The 15,805-nt window shown below is 40.4% G+C and overlaps 1 protein-coding gene across 1 annotated transcript in view; it reads left to right on the forward strand.

Moving 5' to 3' along the window:
* The window catches only part of VWF (von Willebrand factor), a 123,177-nt gene that overhangs the window by 66,693 nt on the left and 40,679 nt on the right, over window positions 1-15,805 (forward strand). The window contains exons 28-32 of the mRNA XM_082280644.1: window positions 1,918-3,263; window positions 4,046-4,165; window positions 5,377-5,520; window positions 12,702-12,845; window positions 13,982-14,146. Of these exons, the coding sequence (XP_082136770.1) occupies window positions 1,918-3,263; window positions 4,046-4,165; window positions 5,377-5,520; window positions 12,702-12,845; window positions 13,982-14,146 (1,919 nt within the window). The remainder of the gene's footprint in view (window positions 1-1,917; window positions 3,264-4,045; window positions 4,166-5,376; window positions 5,521-12,701; window positions 12,846-13,981; window positions 14,147-15,805) is intronic.

Genomic DNA, 15,805 nt, shown 5'->3' on the forward strand with positions numbered 1-15,805 from the left:
CATCTGTACAAACAATAGAAAATACTGCACAAAAATGAATTTCATAGCAAACATCCAAAGGAAATTGGAAACTAGAAGAATCTCGTTCATATTAGGATTAGAATAATAAATCTTCTGTTGCTGTATCTTAATGCCAAAAGTAGCAGTGCATTCTGCAATTAGGAAGACACTAGAATGAGCTTGAAAAGAACATAACAAACTACGAGAACTTAAATAAAGGTGCCACGCATAAAGTTAAGTATTTTCCTGGAAAATGGCACCTTCTTCCAGTATTGACTCATGTAGTTTGTACATCCTGGGTTTTCTCTGGCAGTGAAAACAAGCTTTTTTTGGTGGTTGCTCTTTTGTAACCTTTTCCTACTCTGTTCCTTGGACTGTCCAGTAAGACAAGGAGAATATATGAAGTGGTTCTGTTCCACCCTGTGCCTGAGTGCAGTCACGTTCTTTTCTCTGACAAATGAAGTTGATCAGAGGGCTGGAACACCTGTCCTATGATGAAAGGCAGAGAGAGATAGGATTGTTCAGGATGGAGAAGGGAAGATTCTGGGGAGAACTTATCGTGACCTTTCAGTGCTTCAGCCTATGAGGAAGAATGGTACAAAGTTTTTTGCAGGGCCAGTTGGGGCAGACCAAGGGGTGATGGTTTTAAGCTGAAGGATGTTCAGTTTAGATTACATATAAGGAAGAAGTTTTTTACAAAGAGATTGGTGAAACACTGGCATAGGTTGCCCAGAGAGGTGGTGGATGTTCCATCCCCGGAAATATTTAAGGTCAGGCTGGGCATGGCTCTGAGCAGCATGATCTAGCTGAACATGTCTCTGCTCATTGCGGGAGAGTCAGACTAGATACACTTTAAAGATTTCTTCCAGCCAAAAGCCCTCTGTGATTCTAGGAAATATAGAGAAACAGGCAGCTGAGAATTAGAAAGGCAGAATTGTTAAAGCCTTGCAAAAGATGGATGAATTATACAAGAGTTCATAAGAGGTGGAGGGTGGCAGAGGTGAAAAAACTCATGGGGGTGCAGAAGGATGAATTGTGGAAAAGGCAGAGATGGGGGGGAAAGGAGATTGGGAGCTGAGGTGGAAAGGGGAAGGGAAAAATGTACTAATGGAGGTGAGCAGAAATGGTGAGGGAAGACATAGGACTAAAGAGATAACAGCTATGGCTGAAATAAACCATTTAATATGAGAAACTGGACTGAAAAAGAAATCATGGTGAATAATAGGAAGGTAAGAGAGACATAAGAAACAGTGGATGATGAACATGTGCCAAAGCTATTTCCAAACCAAAATGAAGTCAGGAAAAAAAACCCCAGTAGGAATGTAGAGCACTTTAGAGGTAGAAAAAAAGACTGTTAATTTCAGTACAGTTAAAATTGATGTAAACCTGGCCCCTGTACAGAGTTTGCTGACTCATATCAGAGAAAAAACATCTCTCCTACTCTAGGATGTAGAGTATGAGATGTCTACTTTGTGTTAGCTGCCTGTGGTTTGCCTCAAGTTTTGGCTCCTTGTGAAGCAAACCAGATCAGCCAGTTCGGTCCACCAGTGGCTTGTAGGTCGCTGTACTGCTGATGCTCAGTGGGTTCACAGACAGTTTCCAGACACAGATTTACATCTTCTGCCAAAGACTGATCTAAGGAGTTTCCTCTGACAAACACATCATAGTTGGTCGTGTTTCCTGGATCTAAACAAACATCCATGAACATGGGGGATTTAGCTGTACAATACCATGTGGGGAGTTGTGGGGAATTGGGGTGGTGGAAAAAAAGAAATTCACATGGTATTTTGGTTTCATTATGGTTTTGAGATGCTTGGTTTTGTATTGGCATTCTTTTATTATGTGTGGATGACTTGTTGTAAGCATTGCTTTTTACAGTTAAATTTGATGGGTTTTTTCATTTGATGATTTTTGTAGTCTGTGTGAAGGGAAGAACCTAACCTGTGTGGATTGTGAGCCCATGGAGAACACCCTAACTCTGACAACACCTATTCCAGAGGAGGACATTGAGCTACCAGCCAGTGCATACTCATGCAGCAAGATGATGGACTTGGCCTTCCTAATCGATGGCTCCAATAAACTGTCAGAGGAGGATTTTGAACAGCTGAAGACTTTCATAATTGGCGTGATGAAAAAACTCCACATCTCCCAGAAGAAAATCCGAGTGTCAATTCTGGTGTATAGGGCTGGTCCCACCATCTATCTTAACCTTAAAGATATCAAAACAAATTCCCAGATGAGAAGAATCGTCCAGAACATAAAATACACAGGCGATAAAGATGCATCTACCTATGAAGTCTTTAAATACACTGCGCTGCATGTGTTTGGAAAAGCAGAAAGGACCAATGCGGCCAAAATTGCAGTGATATTTATAGCAAGCAAGTCTCAAAAAAAAATCCGTGACATCCTTGGGTTTTTGAAGAACAGAGATATCACAGTAATACCTGTGGGGATTGGGCCACATATCAATGTAGAGCAAGTCAAGTTCATTGCAAGGATGTTTCCAGGTAGCAGAGCCTTCCTAGTGAGCAATGTGTTGGAGCTAACGGACAACAGGGATTTCCTCATTGATCACCTGTGTGATCTTGGACCTGAAGAAGGTCCACTGTTACCAGCTACATCCGCTCCAACCATGTCCAGTGTCATTTTTCCCCCTTTGGGACTCACAGCCACGCCACCTTTTTCAGAAAAGTTCCGTTCCAACAGGATGGATATTGCTTTTATTGTGGAAGGATCTGACAATGTTGGGGAGGAAAACTTCAGTAAAGTCAAGAAGTTCATTGAGAAGGTGATCACAGGAATGAACGTGGGACAGGAAAATATTCACATTACAGTTATGCAGTATTCAGAAACTGTCAGTCTGGAGTATTCCTTTAGGGAAATACAGTCAAAGGAAGAAATTATTGAGAAAGTGAGGAGTATACCCTACCAGGGAGGGAAGGCTACCAACACTGGCAATGCCCTCAATTATATTTCCACACACACATTTACATCAGTGAATGGGGGCAGGCAAGATGTTCCTCACTTGGTATATATGGTGTCATCTAGTCCTTCCACAGATGTTATCACACGACCTCCCAGGAGCATAAATGTTATTCCCATAGGCATAACCCCCAGTGCCAATATCCAAGAGCTCAGAAAGATCAGTCAGCCTAATGACCCAATCATCTTGAATAGTTACAACAGACTTATTGAAGAGGCACCTGAATTAGTGCTGCAGTCGTGCTGCTCTCATGGGATGAGATTTAGGACTGAAATTATGGGTAAGATTGGATGAATTTTCTGTGTGATTTCTTCTTTCCTCTGTCGGGTCTCCTCCATTTACCTTGTGCATTACTGAAATTTGAAGGGTTCCCTTACGTGGTTTGGTATCTTGCAGTCCAAATGCCAAGGAAGGACTATGTATCTTCCCTAGAGATTGAGGATGCTGCCCCATCCTCAGTCCAGTAGAGCTGAGCCCAGCTCTGCAGTCTGTTTTCTGAACACTCAAAGTCCTTGTGTCCTTTATTCAGCAAAGTGCAGTGGCTTTCAGACTGTTCTCCAAACTCCCAAGGTTGGAGAGTGCCAGAAGAAAAACAGTCTCCTGTCTTTATCCTTATTATTGTTCTCTGCTTAGTATAATGTAAAATTGTGCTTCCTCTTTTGTGAGGAGACTTTATTGGGTTTTTTCACATACTTTTTTTTCTTTTGTTTACTTGGGGGTGAGGAGGGTATTGTGGTTTTTGTTTGTTTCTTTTTGTTTTGTTGTTGGTTTGCATTGGGTTTTTTTGTTGTTGTCTGCTGCTGGTTTTTGTTTTAGTCCCCTAAGAGTAAGACAGAATCAGTAGAAAAGCAGGAATTGAAATATCCATGAATATCCCACTGGGTGTGAATCTCAAGGCTTTCGTTGAAGGGGCATCACTTGTTGTTTCAATTGGTCATTATCCTGCTTTGTTTTCCCAGAATGCGAGTGGACCTACCCTTTCTGCTCCTACCACATTAGCAGATGCTGCTTTTGGTTATTATATATAAAATAACTTTTTTCCCCTCCCCCTCTCACCCTCAGAGTTGTGCAACAAACCCATGGACATCATGTTTCTTCTGGATGGAAGTTCCAATATTGGAGCATCGGAGTTTGAGGAAATGAAAAGTTTTGTGCGGGCGTTTATTAAAAGTGTTGTGATTGGTATGTATCTGCCTTCCAGCTCAAACACAGAAACATGTTTTGTATTCTTTTCCTTGTAGGGGACAAAACAGCTTCTCAGTGGGGGTTTTTTAGTTCTTAATCATTAATCATGCCAATCCCTCAGAAAAATGACTGCGCAGTGTTTATTTCCTGACCCATGTGGGATGGCTGACACTTTCTGGGAGTGCTAAGCTCACTGAACTTGCAGAGTGTGTACTGACAGGGGGATACACCTCTGATTAGGCAATTCCTTATCTTTTATTATCAGTGCAGCCCCCCATGGCAGAGTGCCTCGTATCCTGCACATACATGAAGCAGTTTAGGACATTGTGTGGGTTGTACCAAGTCCATCTGCATGGCAGGGGCTACACAGGATCCTGTGTTTTCCCAGTAACATTTAACAAACATGGATTTTCTATATAGTTTTTTTAAAATCAGAGTTGTATTTTTTTGATCCAACATTAAACCATTTCCATGGAGCAACTGCTGTTATTGGTGGTGTTCATAAATGTTTTACAAAGCATTGATAAAGACACATTAGGCTCTATAAATAAATACCTTCAGTAGGAGGCCATGAAGAGAAGTACAGCTAATCATTATAAACAACATCTGGTATTTTTAACTATTTATATAAATTCTCTGTTAATAGTTTTATTCATACTTCTTACATAACGTATAATCAGCATGTTAGGGAGGAGCATAATTTGGGATTTCTCTTTATTCCCCTTTGCAGGTCACGCTCCCTGGATTCCCTTTGTCCCATGCATGAGAGAGGGAATTGGGTGTGAAATGCTCCAGGGAGCTTGGCCCATCTGACAAATGGGGCATCAATCTACTGCTTGTGCAAAACGAGGTGCACGTTAAAAAAAAAAAAACCTGAGGGGGGTGTTTAGACAATTTTAAAATGGAAGAAGAATAATACTGAATGGAGATCAGTGAAATTAAATTCTCCGGTTACTGTCATATTGGTCTGGGATAAAATACTGCATGCTGACTCCTGATAGAAAAGCAACTGTTTCCAGCAGTACTTGCATATTTTTTCACCAGAGAATAGTTTGGTTTTGATCTTTTGAGTGAAAATGCAGTTTTCACACTCTAATGGAAAACCACTGTCCGGTTGTGCCTAATGTAAATCATAACCACAACGTTGTCTGTAGGTTTATTTTACGACATTCACAAGCACTGCTTAAAGTGTTTATTTTCTGCTTCAGGCAATTCTTCAATTCATGTGTCAGTTCTCCAGTATGCCAGAGAAAATAATCTCGAAATTTCATGGAACATGCCTCAAGAGACTGACAGGCTTGTAGAGATGTTGCACTCCATCCAACAAAGGGAGCAAGGTCCTACCAGACTAGGTGAGTGATTTTGTAAATATTGATGTTTAAATGAGAGGGGGAACGAAACCCCAAGGAATGCTAAATACAGGCTGGCCCCAAGCACCAATTTATGTCACTGTGGTGTCATTTCTTGTTAAGGTTCAACCTCTTGTTAAGGTTCAATTTTCTCTATTAAAATGTATTCATAGGTTACACAAATTATGGTTTATCTTTAATGTATTTTGGAAAGAAGCCTTGAAGTAATGCTCAGGATTTGCATTCGTTATCTTTCAAGCAAGGAGAGCATAATTAAGTAGTAAAGACTTTGATCATTAACCTTTCAGTGTTGGTTAGTTGATTAGATGCTTAGGAGCAGAACTGCTCATGCTGACTTCAGGAGCTGCCCTTACCAGGTGTTTGTGCTGAGCCAGTGTAACTCATCCAGTTGAAAAATAGCAAAACAGGAGTTGTATTCTGTGCGGTTCACTTCCCTCATCCAAGTTGCCATGCTGGTTCCACAGGGACTTGGGCTGGCACAAGACTTGGGGATGGTGCCAGAGAGCTGGGAACAAGGATTGCCTAAGGCAACACCTTGGCTGAAGAGTTACTTCTGAAATGCCATCTTCTGTTCCCGACAGACAGGTCCACTTCAATTTTCGTGTGCTGCAACATCAGAGTTTTCCTGCTGGGTCTGTGGAAGCTTGGTGCACACACAAATATCAGTGGCAGGGTTCAGCATAAATGATTCTCCTACAACATCTTTCACCAGATACCCTGAGAATTTTGTTTTTCTGGATTGGAACCATGTTTGCTCTGGCAGCCACCTAGCATCAGGGTCCTGTAAGAGTTGAGGAATACACAGATTTTTGGGGTCTTTGGACTATAAAGAGTTATTTGTACAGAAAAGTGCAAAATAAAACCTGACTTCCATAGTTCGCAGGAGGATTAGCTCTGATTGCTTTCTCAGCCTGGAGAAATAAAAATACCAGATGGCTGATGAGACTTCTATAGGCTCATTGTGGGATGAATTGTTGCATACAAATAGATAAGTTTTGTGAAGCCTTCCATGTAATGTGTAGAGAAAGCCACACGGAACTGCAGGATAAACAGAGCAAACATGGCCTTTGGGAAATGAAATGGGAGAGGCAGCCACATGACATCCTCGTTAGTGATTTGTTTATGTCTCATTGGAAAATGCTCAGAGACTTGTGATTGGGGATGTGGTATAATGAACCAAAGTGGAATAGAGTAGAAGTAGTTCCTCCCAAATGAAGTAATGAAAATAAGTCACTGCGGTGCTGTCCTGCACCTTGTGATGTGAGTGAATGTGGCTGGCTGTGCAGGAGACAGCATTCCCAGGAAGTGCACGGTCACTCAGGCCTTTCTCTCTGTGCTCAGGCCTCTGGAAATGCAGAGGCTGTTTGACAAGAGTAGATGGCTCAGTCTGGATGCTAACGTTTCTTAGGAAATCTTTTCTAGCCTTTACTTGATCTGAATTGACCCATCAAGAATATCACCGCTATCAGACCAGAGCTGTTTCTTCTTATTTGCACTTGCTGCCCTATGGTAGAAGCACAGTTCAGTGACATTTTTATTCCATCTTTGTTGATCCAAGTTGTGCTATTTGGGTCCAAAAAGCTCCATGTGCAGAGGGCAGTTGTTGCTGCCACTGCAAAAGTCTTCCTGTAGAAAACATTCCCTTTCCTGCATAATTTAGCCATAAGGAAACTCCAAGAGAGAGAGATTTTAGTACTAAGAAATAATGAAAAACTACCGAGTATTTGAGGGCATAGAAAGAACAAGAAAGAGCAGCCTATACCACAAAGCTTTCCCATGCTTGTGCAATGGGGCCATTCAATAACATCAGGCAAATTTTGGCTCAAGTAACCTATCAAGAAGCATCTCTGGGGCTATTCAGACATCATGAAATCGTGTACAACTTCACATAAGAAACAACTGAAAAAAAAAAAGGAAACTAAACACTAAAGTGATGTGTGCAAGAGAACTGAGAATCACATAAATGTGTCTCTGTTCAGCATTTGTGGGTGTTTAGGAGAGCCACAGGGAGCAGATTGAGCAATCCCTACTGTAAATACTGCTTAACACTTTATAAAAACATTATTTTGCTTCCTTATACCTCTAGTAAAAGTTGCTCTTTTAGGCTGACATTTTCCTGCCTCAGCCTCAAAATTTGGAGGAAGTATGGTCTATGTGGCTCAGCTGTATAAAAGCTTCATTAGGGAAAGAAATGTTCCCCCTGCCCCCTCCAAGAAAAAAAAATCTTAAATATTTTTCCTTCAACTTTCCATCATTATTAACATATTTGATTAGCAACATTCAGCTTTTCAGAATAAATGTCTTTCTTCTAAACTTTCCCTGTGGTTTTGGAAGCAAAGGCCACCCATAGCACTTTTCTTCATTCAGATCTCTCCCGAACTGATGCGCTCTATACCGAATTTCCAGAATCTTTCCCCCCCATCAGCCAAGGCCAGCAGCTGTTCTGATCAGAGACTCCCACCCACTGACAGAGACTTTCACTTATTCCCCACACATATTTCTGAACTGGTGGTGTCATCTCCTTTTTGAAGCCAGTTTTGGGTGCCACTAATATCTTCCCTGAGCTATTTTAATTCACTGTCCCTCAGGGGTTTTTTTGCTTGCCTTTTTTTTCTAGTTCATTTCTTACAAGGTTTGTGAGTTGAATGAGCTCCTGGTAGAGCCTGGGATCATCAGAAGCCCTTGGTGGTGAGAGAAAAGCAGGATTTGTGATCTGCAGAGACAGGAAAGCAGAGGAGAGGTTATTAGGGCCTGTTCCATTCAGTGGTGTTGGACTGACAGGTTTGTGCTGCTAATGAAAAGTTCAGCCATTCTGTTAATCAGTGTGTGTTAATGTCAAAATATCAGTGTGCCAAGAGCTGACTGCTTAAAGCACTGTGGGATCAGTTTTCAATAGCTGATTTGTTATAAAATTAAAAGAATCTTCTATTTTCAGTTAAAAATCCCAGTTCAATGTGAAGATTCTAAGATACAAAGACCAGCTTCAGGATTATGGACCCGGTCTAGTGGGAGGTGTCCCTGCCCATGGCAGGGCAGTTGGAACAAGATGATCTTTAAGGTCCCTTCCAATCCAAACCGTTCTGTGATTTTGTGATTCTATGATTATCATTGTGGAGAGTTGTTCCTGGTTAGACAAGTCCTTGGTTAAATAGTTGCAATCTGTAATACCCACCCTCCAGATAGTGTTGGCTCCTTCTGCATCACTTCAGCTTCTGAGGAACCATTCCTTTTTTGTTTCTTTCCCAGGCATCTTTCAGGACTTGTGGGTGATTAAGATTTCTTGTAGTCCATTTTTTGGTCAAGATGTTGCAGAAATGTTAGAGAAACCACTGAGGCCACATAAGGCACAGATTCACAAGTTCCCAGCAGGAACCTCCCATCTAATTGTGATCCTCTGTCTGTCACAACTCCACAGACCCTCACGGGGGCTTTACATTTCATTCCTTGTTTCAGACAAAATTAGACAAAATAATTGCAAAGGTTGCTCTTAGGAAGTTTTTGCTTTCCCTGAGGCATGCACCAAAACATTAAATGTCTGTGTGTTCCAGATTGGCTAATTCTGGGATGAATCTTCATTTCTTGGATATATTTCAAATATTTCTAGGGCACCTTGTGCTCATTCAGTCAATTCCGTGATGTCCATGATTGCTCCCAATTTAATATTTGTGGTTCAGATTAACATGCCTTTTTACACATTTTAACTCTTCCATCCAAATCATTAATGAAACTATTCAGTAAGGCAGAATCTAGTGTAATTCCCTGTAGACCCACAGGAAGCACCTCCAACCCTACTCAACAGACTTTTTTGTCCTTAAAGCTTGTTTATGTCCATTTAATCAACTTGCAGTCCTTGTAGGAACCTCTGTGTGAACCATTCTGAGTTGTTACTTCAGAATACAAGTCTAACTTTAATATCCATTAGGTGTCAAGTCAACCAGGAAAAGGTTCTTAAAAAGCCTTTTCTGACTGTCAGAATTTAAGCATAAAATGTTCATAGCCAGTATTTAGTGATTATTCCAAACATGAACACTTAAGGATGGGGAGAAGGTGCTGTTCTGTGCTGGCAGCCTTCGGAATGAGTGACCTGCCCTTTATAAAGTAGCCTGTATGGTTCAATTGGGGTTTTGTTTTCCCTTTTTATTTATTTGCATTTTTTTTTCCCTGGACATGCCCAATGAATGGCAGTCATACCCTACTGACTGAGCTGGAAGGCTGCTGGGGGCTCACCACCTTTGGTGGGCTGAGGGAAGTGCTAAAATGGCTGAAAACAGCCTGGGCTAGTGGAAGGGTGTCCCTGTCCATGGCGGGGAGTTGGAACTGGGTGATCTTTAAGGTCCCTTCCAACACAAACCTTTCTGGAATTCTCTTTACATTTCCATACTGTGAACACTCTTTCCAGTCTTAATAAAGCCTTGTGCTTGGTGTTGTTTAATTCAGTGTAAACAATTATATTTCCTTTATTGGTATGAAAATGTCAGGTTTCCATTGTGTTGCAGTCTCACAGTACGAAAATGTTCAAGTTGGTTGATTTTTAGCAGTCAATAGTTTTTATTGTGGCCTCTCAGGGATTTAGTATTTTCCTCTGTGATGAGATGGAGAGACAAAGAGCTGAGTGAGAAGTGACAGCTTCCAGCTTGGGATGGGGACTTTCTGAATCCCTCTAGCAGGACAAAAGTGTTCATTTGATCATGTCATCAGACACCTGGCTCTTTTCTCTAGAGCTGGCTTCAAAATAAAGGGAGAAATCCAAAGAGTTTTTACTAGGCTAAACCAAATTTTCCGTGCATTAAATTGAATAACTGCTTTTGAGGCCTTTGAAATAGTCGCTGGTTCTATTACAATGGTACTTGATTTCTTTATGAGAAATTATAAAAATAATGGATTTTTTTCAGTTTGCAAATATGTATGGAGTTTCTGAACATTTTCAGAATTAATGTGAGAAGAGGAAAAATGAAGCTGGTGTGGCTGCTGACCACACTAACCACACAAAAGTCAAAGGGTCATTAAAGAAAACAGACAAGCACAGAAATTTCAAGTACTTTTCAAAAATGAATGAAAAATCATTTGTGATTTTTACTGTCCAAGAGTTTAACCTAAAATATATTTGAAAGTTAAAAGCCAAAATACTTTTTTTTGTAATTATTTGTAGGACCAAAGGGAAATGAGTCAATCTTCTGGCACAGTGACCATCCTAGAGCAACCTCAGGGATTTTGAATATAGTCATATTAATTTGCTGTATTTTGTTTTATCCTTAGTTATTTCTAGCTAATGTGCCATTCTGTATCTAATATTTACCTAGCTAGACACAAAACGATTTGTAGAAAGGATTGTAGGACAGCTGTGTAGGACATGAGTTAGTACCTGAGGTTAGTTATTTTTTGTGCTCAGGAATAGTAGCTTGTGAAAGGGAATCACCATCACCCAACAAATAATGCTGTTTTAAAATGTGTTTTATTGCAAGTAGAAAAACATTCAAAATTTCGAGGTTTTCACTGAAAATCCACCTGCTGTTGCTATGTTGTAGAATCAGTGAATGGTTTGGTTTGGAAGAGACCTTAAAGACCATCTCGTTCTGACTCCCTGCCATGGGCAGGCACCCGTTCCACTATCCCAGGTTGCTCAGAGCCCCATCCAGCCTGGCCTTGAGCACTTCCAGGGATGGGGCAGCCATGGCTTCCTAGGGCAGCCTGTTCCTCTGATGCCTCAGGACCCTCTCAGTAAAAAAATTTTCTTCATCACATCAAATCTAAATCTCTCCTCTTTTAGTTTAAAACTGTTCCCCTTGTCCTGTCCCTACCTGCCACTATAAAAAGTTGCTCTCACTCTTTTTTATAAGCTCCTATAAATACGGTAAGGCTGCAGTGTGGTCTCCCTTGGAGCCTTCTGTAAGCTGAACAATCACAGCTCTGCAAGCCTTATCAATAACTAATGTGCTGAGTGAGATTCCCTTTGTCCATGCTTGCAGCAGCTTGGGCAAAGGGTTTTTGCTTCTATCATTGAAAAGGTGTGGGTGACATGGTGCAAGAAGTCATCATGTACAAAGTGTTGAGGTGTGCTAGGGTGTACTGGGGCTGTGCTGGTGAATTATCTACAGGCTGACTTCCAGTGTTTTACAAATGCATTTGTTATTATAAATTGTACAGTGAATTCCTCAGTCAAGCCTATTTTTGCTCTACAGTTACTGCAGATTACTCAGAGGAAATACTCTTTCAAGTGTTTATTATTCAGCAGTCACTGTTTGCCCGGAATGTCACATCAGTCACCTGGTTTCATTTCTACTTCCTGACCTGATAACTTCTAAGCCCAAAGGAGCTTTTAAGAAAGCTGCGTATCATGATTCCCAGTGTAAATATTTGTGCAAATACATGTCTAAATACAAGTACTAACAAAGTGCTCTCTTGCTGAGGTCATAATTATCAACAAAAATTTGCCTGAGTGTTCACAGCTGTTAAATGAAGGGGCAGCAGTTTCCCTTTTCAGCCAGTTTGTGGTTTGGTAGCTCAGGTAGAATTTCTTCACAAGTTTTTTGGGGTTTGGTGTGGTTTTTTTTGTTTTGTTTTTATTTTAATATGGATCACCCAGTTGTATTATGGATTACAGAGAGTTTGAATTTCAGAGACGTTGCTGGTAGTATGGAGGAAAGATAGGTTTTTCACACCCATAGGGAAAATTGATGAAATTAGAGAAGCACTAGATCTTCTAGCGAGAGCCACTTGTGTGAACAGCTCAGGATGTTGCCAAGCTGTGGAGCAGCTCGCCACTGGATGTCAGTGTTGCTCGGCAAGTTGGAAGCAGGAATATGTCTTCTATCCTTTAGTGATGGCAATACAATGGAAAAGGTAAATACTAAAGTGAGAAGCGTAACTTTGTTATCGTGGCTAAGGAGAAGTGGTAAAGTTCCCATCACTGCAGAGATTGGGATGGTCTAGGGATGGAGCTAAGGATGGTCCTCCTGTGTTGGGTTGTCTTAATAATACTGGAAGGTTTTTAATGGCTGAGATCTTTCATGTAGCTGCAATAAATCAGACATTAACAGTCCTTTAAGACTAAATATTTTTTACTACCTACTAACATAACACACTAAAGCAAGATAAGATTTAGTTTTGTAGTCTCCTGTGGCTTTCCTATTCTATCTCTCATTTCTCTCCTCATTTCTTCCTAGGAAATGCCATTGATTTTGTGGTCCAGAATGCAATGTCAGAATCCCACGGGGGCAGACCCAGCGCATCGAAGGTCGCAATTGTCATCGTGTCAGGGAGCTCACAGGATGCTGTGGAGGCTGCTGCACACTCTGCAAGACTGAACAGTAAACCTCATTTCACTGTCACTATTTTAAAGTAGAGCTGTTGCTTTTTAAGTAATGAGCTAGAACAAAAGATGGAAAATAAAGACACTGGTGCGTTCATGGAAGTTCTGGAGTTACCGTGCGTAATGTGGTAAAGAACAGACCTGAACAAAACGTGCCCTGTGAAGATGCCAATGAGTTACTGGGAAATTCAGGACCAATTAAGGCTGAACAGCTTCCACAGCGCTCACAAATCAGCAGCATTTCATTTTCCAAGATCCTGTGGGTAGGCAGGGATAACAGAAATGTGGTCTAATACAATAAATTCAATACTATTGCAGTACAGTGAAACTTGAAAGGTTCACAATAATAATAATAATAATCATAATCATAAAGATAATAATGATGATAATAATAGTAATAATTAGAGGTTTTGATCAGGTTGTGGACTGACCTCTACAGGAATCTACTTTTAATATCAATGTGCTGCCTGATGATTTGCAAGTTTTCTGGCTGTTTCTGTATCTCAGCTTCCTCAGGTGTTCAGCTGAGGAACTTTGACTTCCTTTGAAGGTTGCCCTGGGAGCTATTGAATAAGGCATGGGCTGTATAACAACTATCAACTGTTATTTTTAATTAAGTGGTTTGAAAATAATCCAATTACCATGTAACTGAAGAAAGAAAACAACATATTGAGATTCTTTTTTTTTTTTTTTTCATTTAAAAAGAGTGAAGATGTTGTCATTAAGTCTGCAGCTGTGTTTTGTTGCCCATGAATGATCTTATTATGCTTGGGAGCTCATCTTAGGTAACAATGTGATTAGAGCAGCATCATTTCAGCCCTTCATTGCCTTAAGCCAATGTTGGGGAATGATGCAAGTAACACATGAAAATTAAGTGTTGGAGAAAAACTTTTTCTGGCTCTTTTTTTTTTTTTTCTTTTCTTTTTAGGAAGCAAATGAAAAAAACAAGAATTATATTATCTTTAGGTTGGAAAAGACCTTTAAGATCATCATGTCCAATCATTAACCCAGCACTGCCAAGCCCACCACTAAACCACGTTGCCAAGAGCCACATCCTTTAAACACTCCACATCCATGAGCAATGACCTTCTCCTGTGCCTTGCCTGTTTCAAACCTTTCCTTCTCTTTTCCTAGGGGTATCCCTGTTCCCAATTGGCATTGGGAATGGATATGATGAAGGGCAGCTGAGGACTTTGGCAGGGCCATCTGCTGCTAACAGAATCATGAAGCTCCAGAATTTTGAAGATTTATCCACGATGATCACATTGAACAGTGAATTTATCAAAAAAGTGTGCATGGGTAAGTCCAAAAATTGTGGCCTTGTGTCTGGAGTGTAACACAAAAATCAAAATGCAAAGCCAGGATGATTTTTCTTGATTTTAGAAGGCAATCAGGTGCTCCTTTGTTAGTGTTTCCCTGACAACCATCACAAATGCTGACCTAGACCACCACCACCACTTATGTGTGAAACAAAATCAGTGCCCTTTCAACATGTATCCAGTTGCTCTTCCAATTAGCCCAATTCCAGCAAGGTTTTTAGAACTGGCTAGGCCTGAATTTTCAAGCTACCATCTTGATAAAAATCAGTCTTGATAAAAATCTTGGTAATCAGTACTCAGGACTGGTCAGTGACTGAAGGACACCAGGAAAGTTGGAGTTGTCCTGAATGAATGGGGCACGTTTCAGAAATGCTGTGAGTAAAGATTCCAAGTTTTCAGGCATTGTTGTGTGTATGTCTACAGGAAAATCAGCCAAAACAGAAGACAAAAATAAAAACAATAAAGAATTAGCTTTCCCAGGGAAACAAAGACAGGGAAAAAAGTGTAAAATGTTTTAAACAAGCATTCATTTCTTTGTAGATGACAACACTCCTCCGCTAAGGAACCTTGCTTCAACACTGACCAGGATTTTACTTCTTTTGCCTCCTTAGCCTGTGTGGATATAGATATTTATCCCTCATCTTGTTGTTGTTCCTGTTACAGTAACGTCCACACGTTCGCACCACAAGCCACTGCCTCATGGTGTTAGTCATTGCACAGGTTTTTGCCAACATTACTAGGGCTTAGTTACATCTCCACTGCAATAAATGGACTTTTTTGCAGAGCCAAGGACCTCTGAGAATGAGGAAGTTGCAGAGTGTTCACAGCCCAGCTTGGAGATATCCGATCAGCCTCCGCTGGGATCACTTCTGGCGTTTTAACATCTCTCCAGAGCATCAAACAGCTGCCATTTTCTAGATTTAAACAGCTGCCATTTTCTTTCCTCTCTTTTAAAATAAGCTTTTAAAGATGCATTTCCTCTCTTCACGCAGTAAAATGTGTGGTTTTTCTTGCTGTAAATTACATTGATCCAAGATACAGAATGGGGAGCAGGAATTTGAAACCAGTAACTATTTTCTTATTGCAATCTGTGCTACAACCTATCAGTACCAGAGGTGACAACTTTGTATATTTAATGAAAGCATTTCCAACAGCTCAAAAACCTTGACCTCTAGACATCTTCAACACCTAAAACCTGAGAAATTTAGCTCTCCCTTTTGCTGATGGTAAAGACTTTGGTAGGGGGTAAAAAACTATTTTTTTTTTTTTTTCGGTGAGGATTTATTTTTGTTTGGATTTTTTTTTTCTGTTTGTTTTGTTTTATATAAATTTCATACAATCTGTAAAGTATAATTTCCCCCTCTAGACTCATACAATTGGATTTCTCGTGCAGAGGGAGTCTTGCCTTTTGTATGGAAGTGTACCAAAAATAATACCATTAAAAAAAGGTTTAAAAGAGTTCCTAAATGATTTCAAAATACATTACTTATCCTGGAAAAGACAGAGCAGAGAGTATATATAGGATAGCATAGTCTAGTATTCTACAAAGAGTTTGCTAGTCAGGGTTTTAATATCCTAGAGACTTTGTTATGCCATAGTACAAATATGAAATTGCTTCCAAAATATCTTTAGGTGTGTA

The sequence above is a fragment of the Coloeus monedula genome (genome assembly GCF_965178545.1).
Source record: "Coloeus monedula genome assembly, chromosome: 4".
Classification (NCBI taxonomy): domain Eukaryota; kingdom Metazoa; phylum Chordata; class Aves; order Passeriformes; family Corvidae; genus Coloeus; species Coloeus monedula.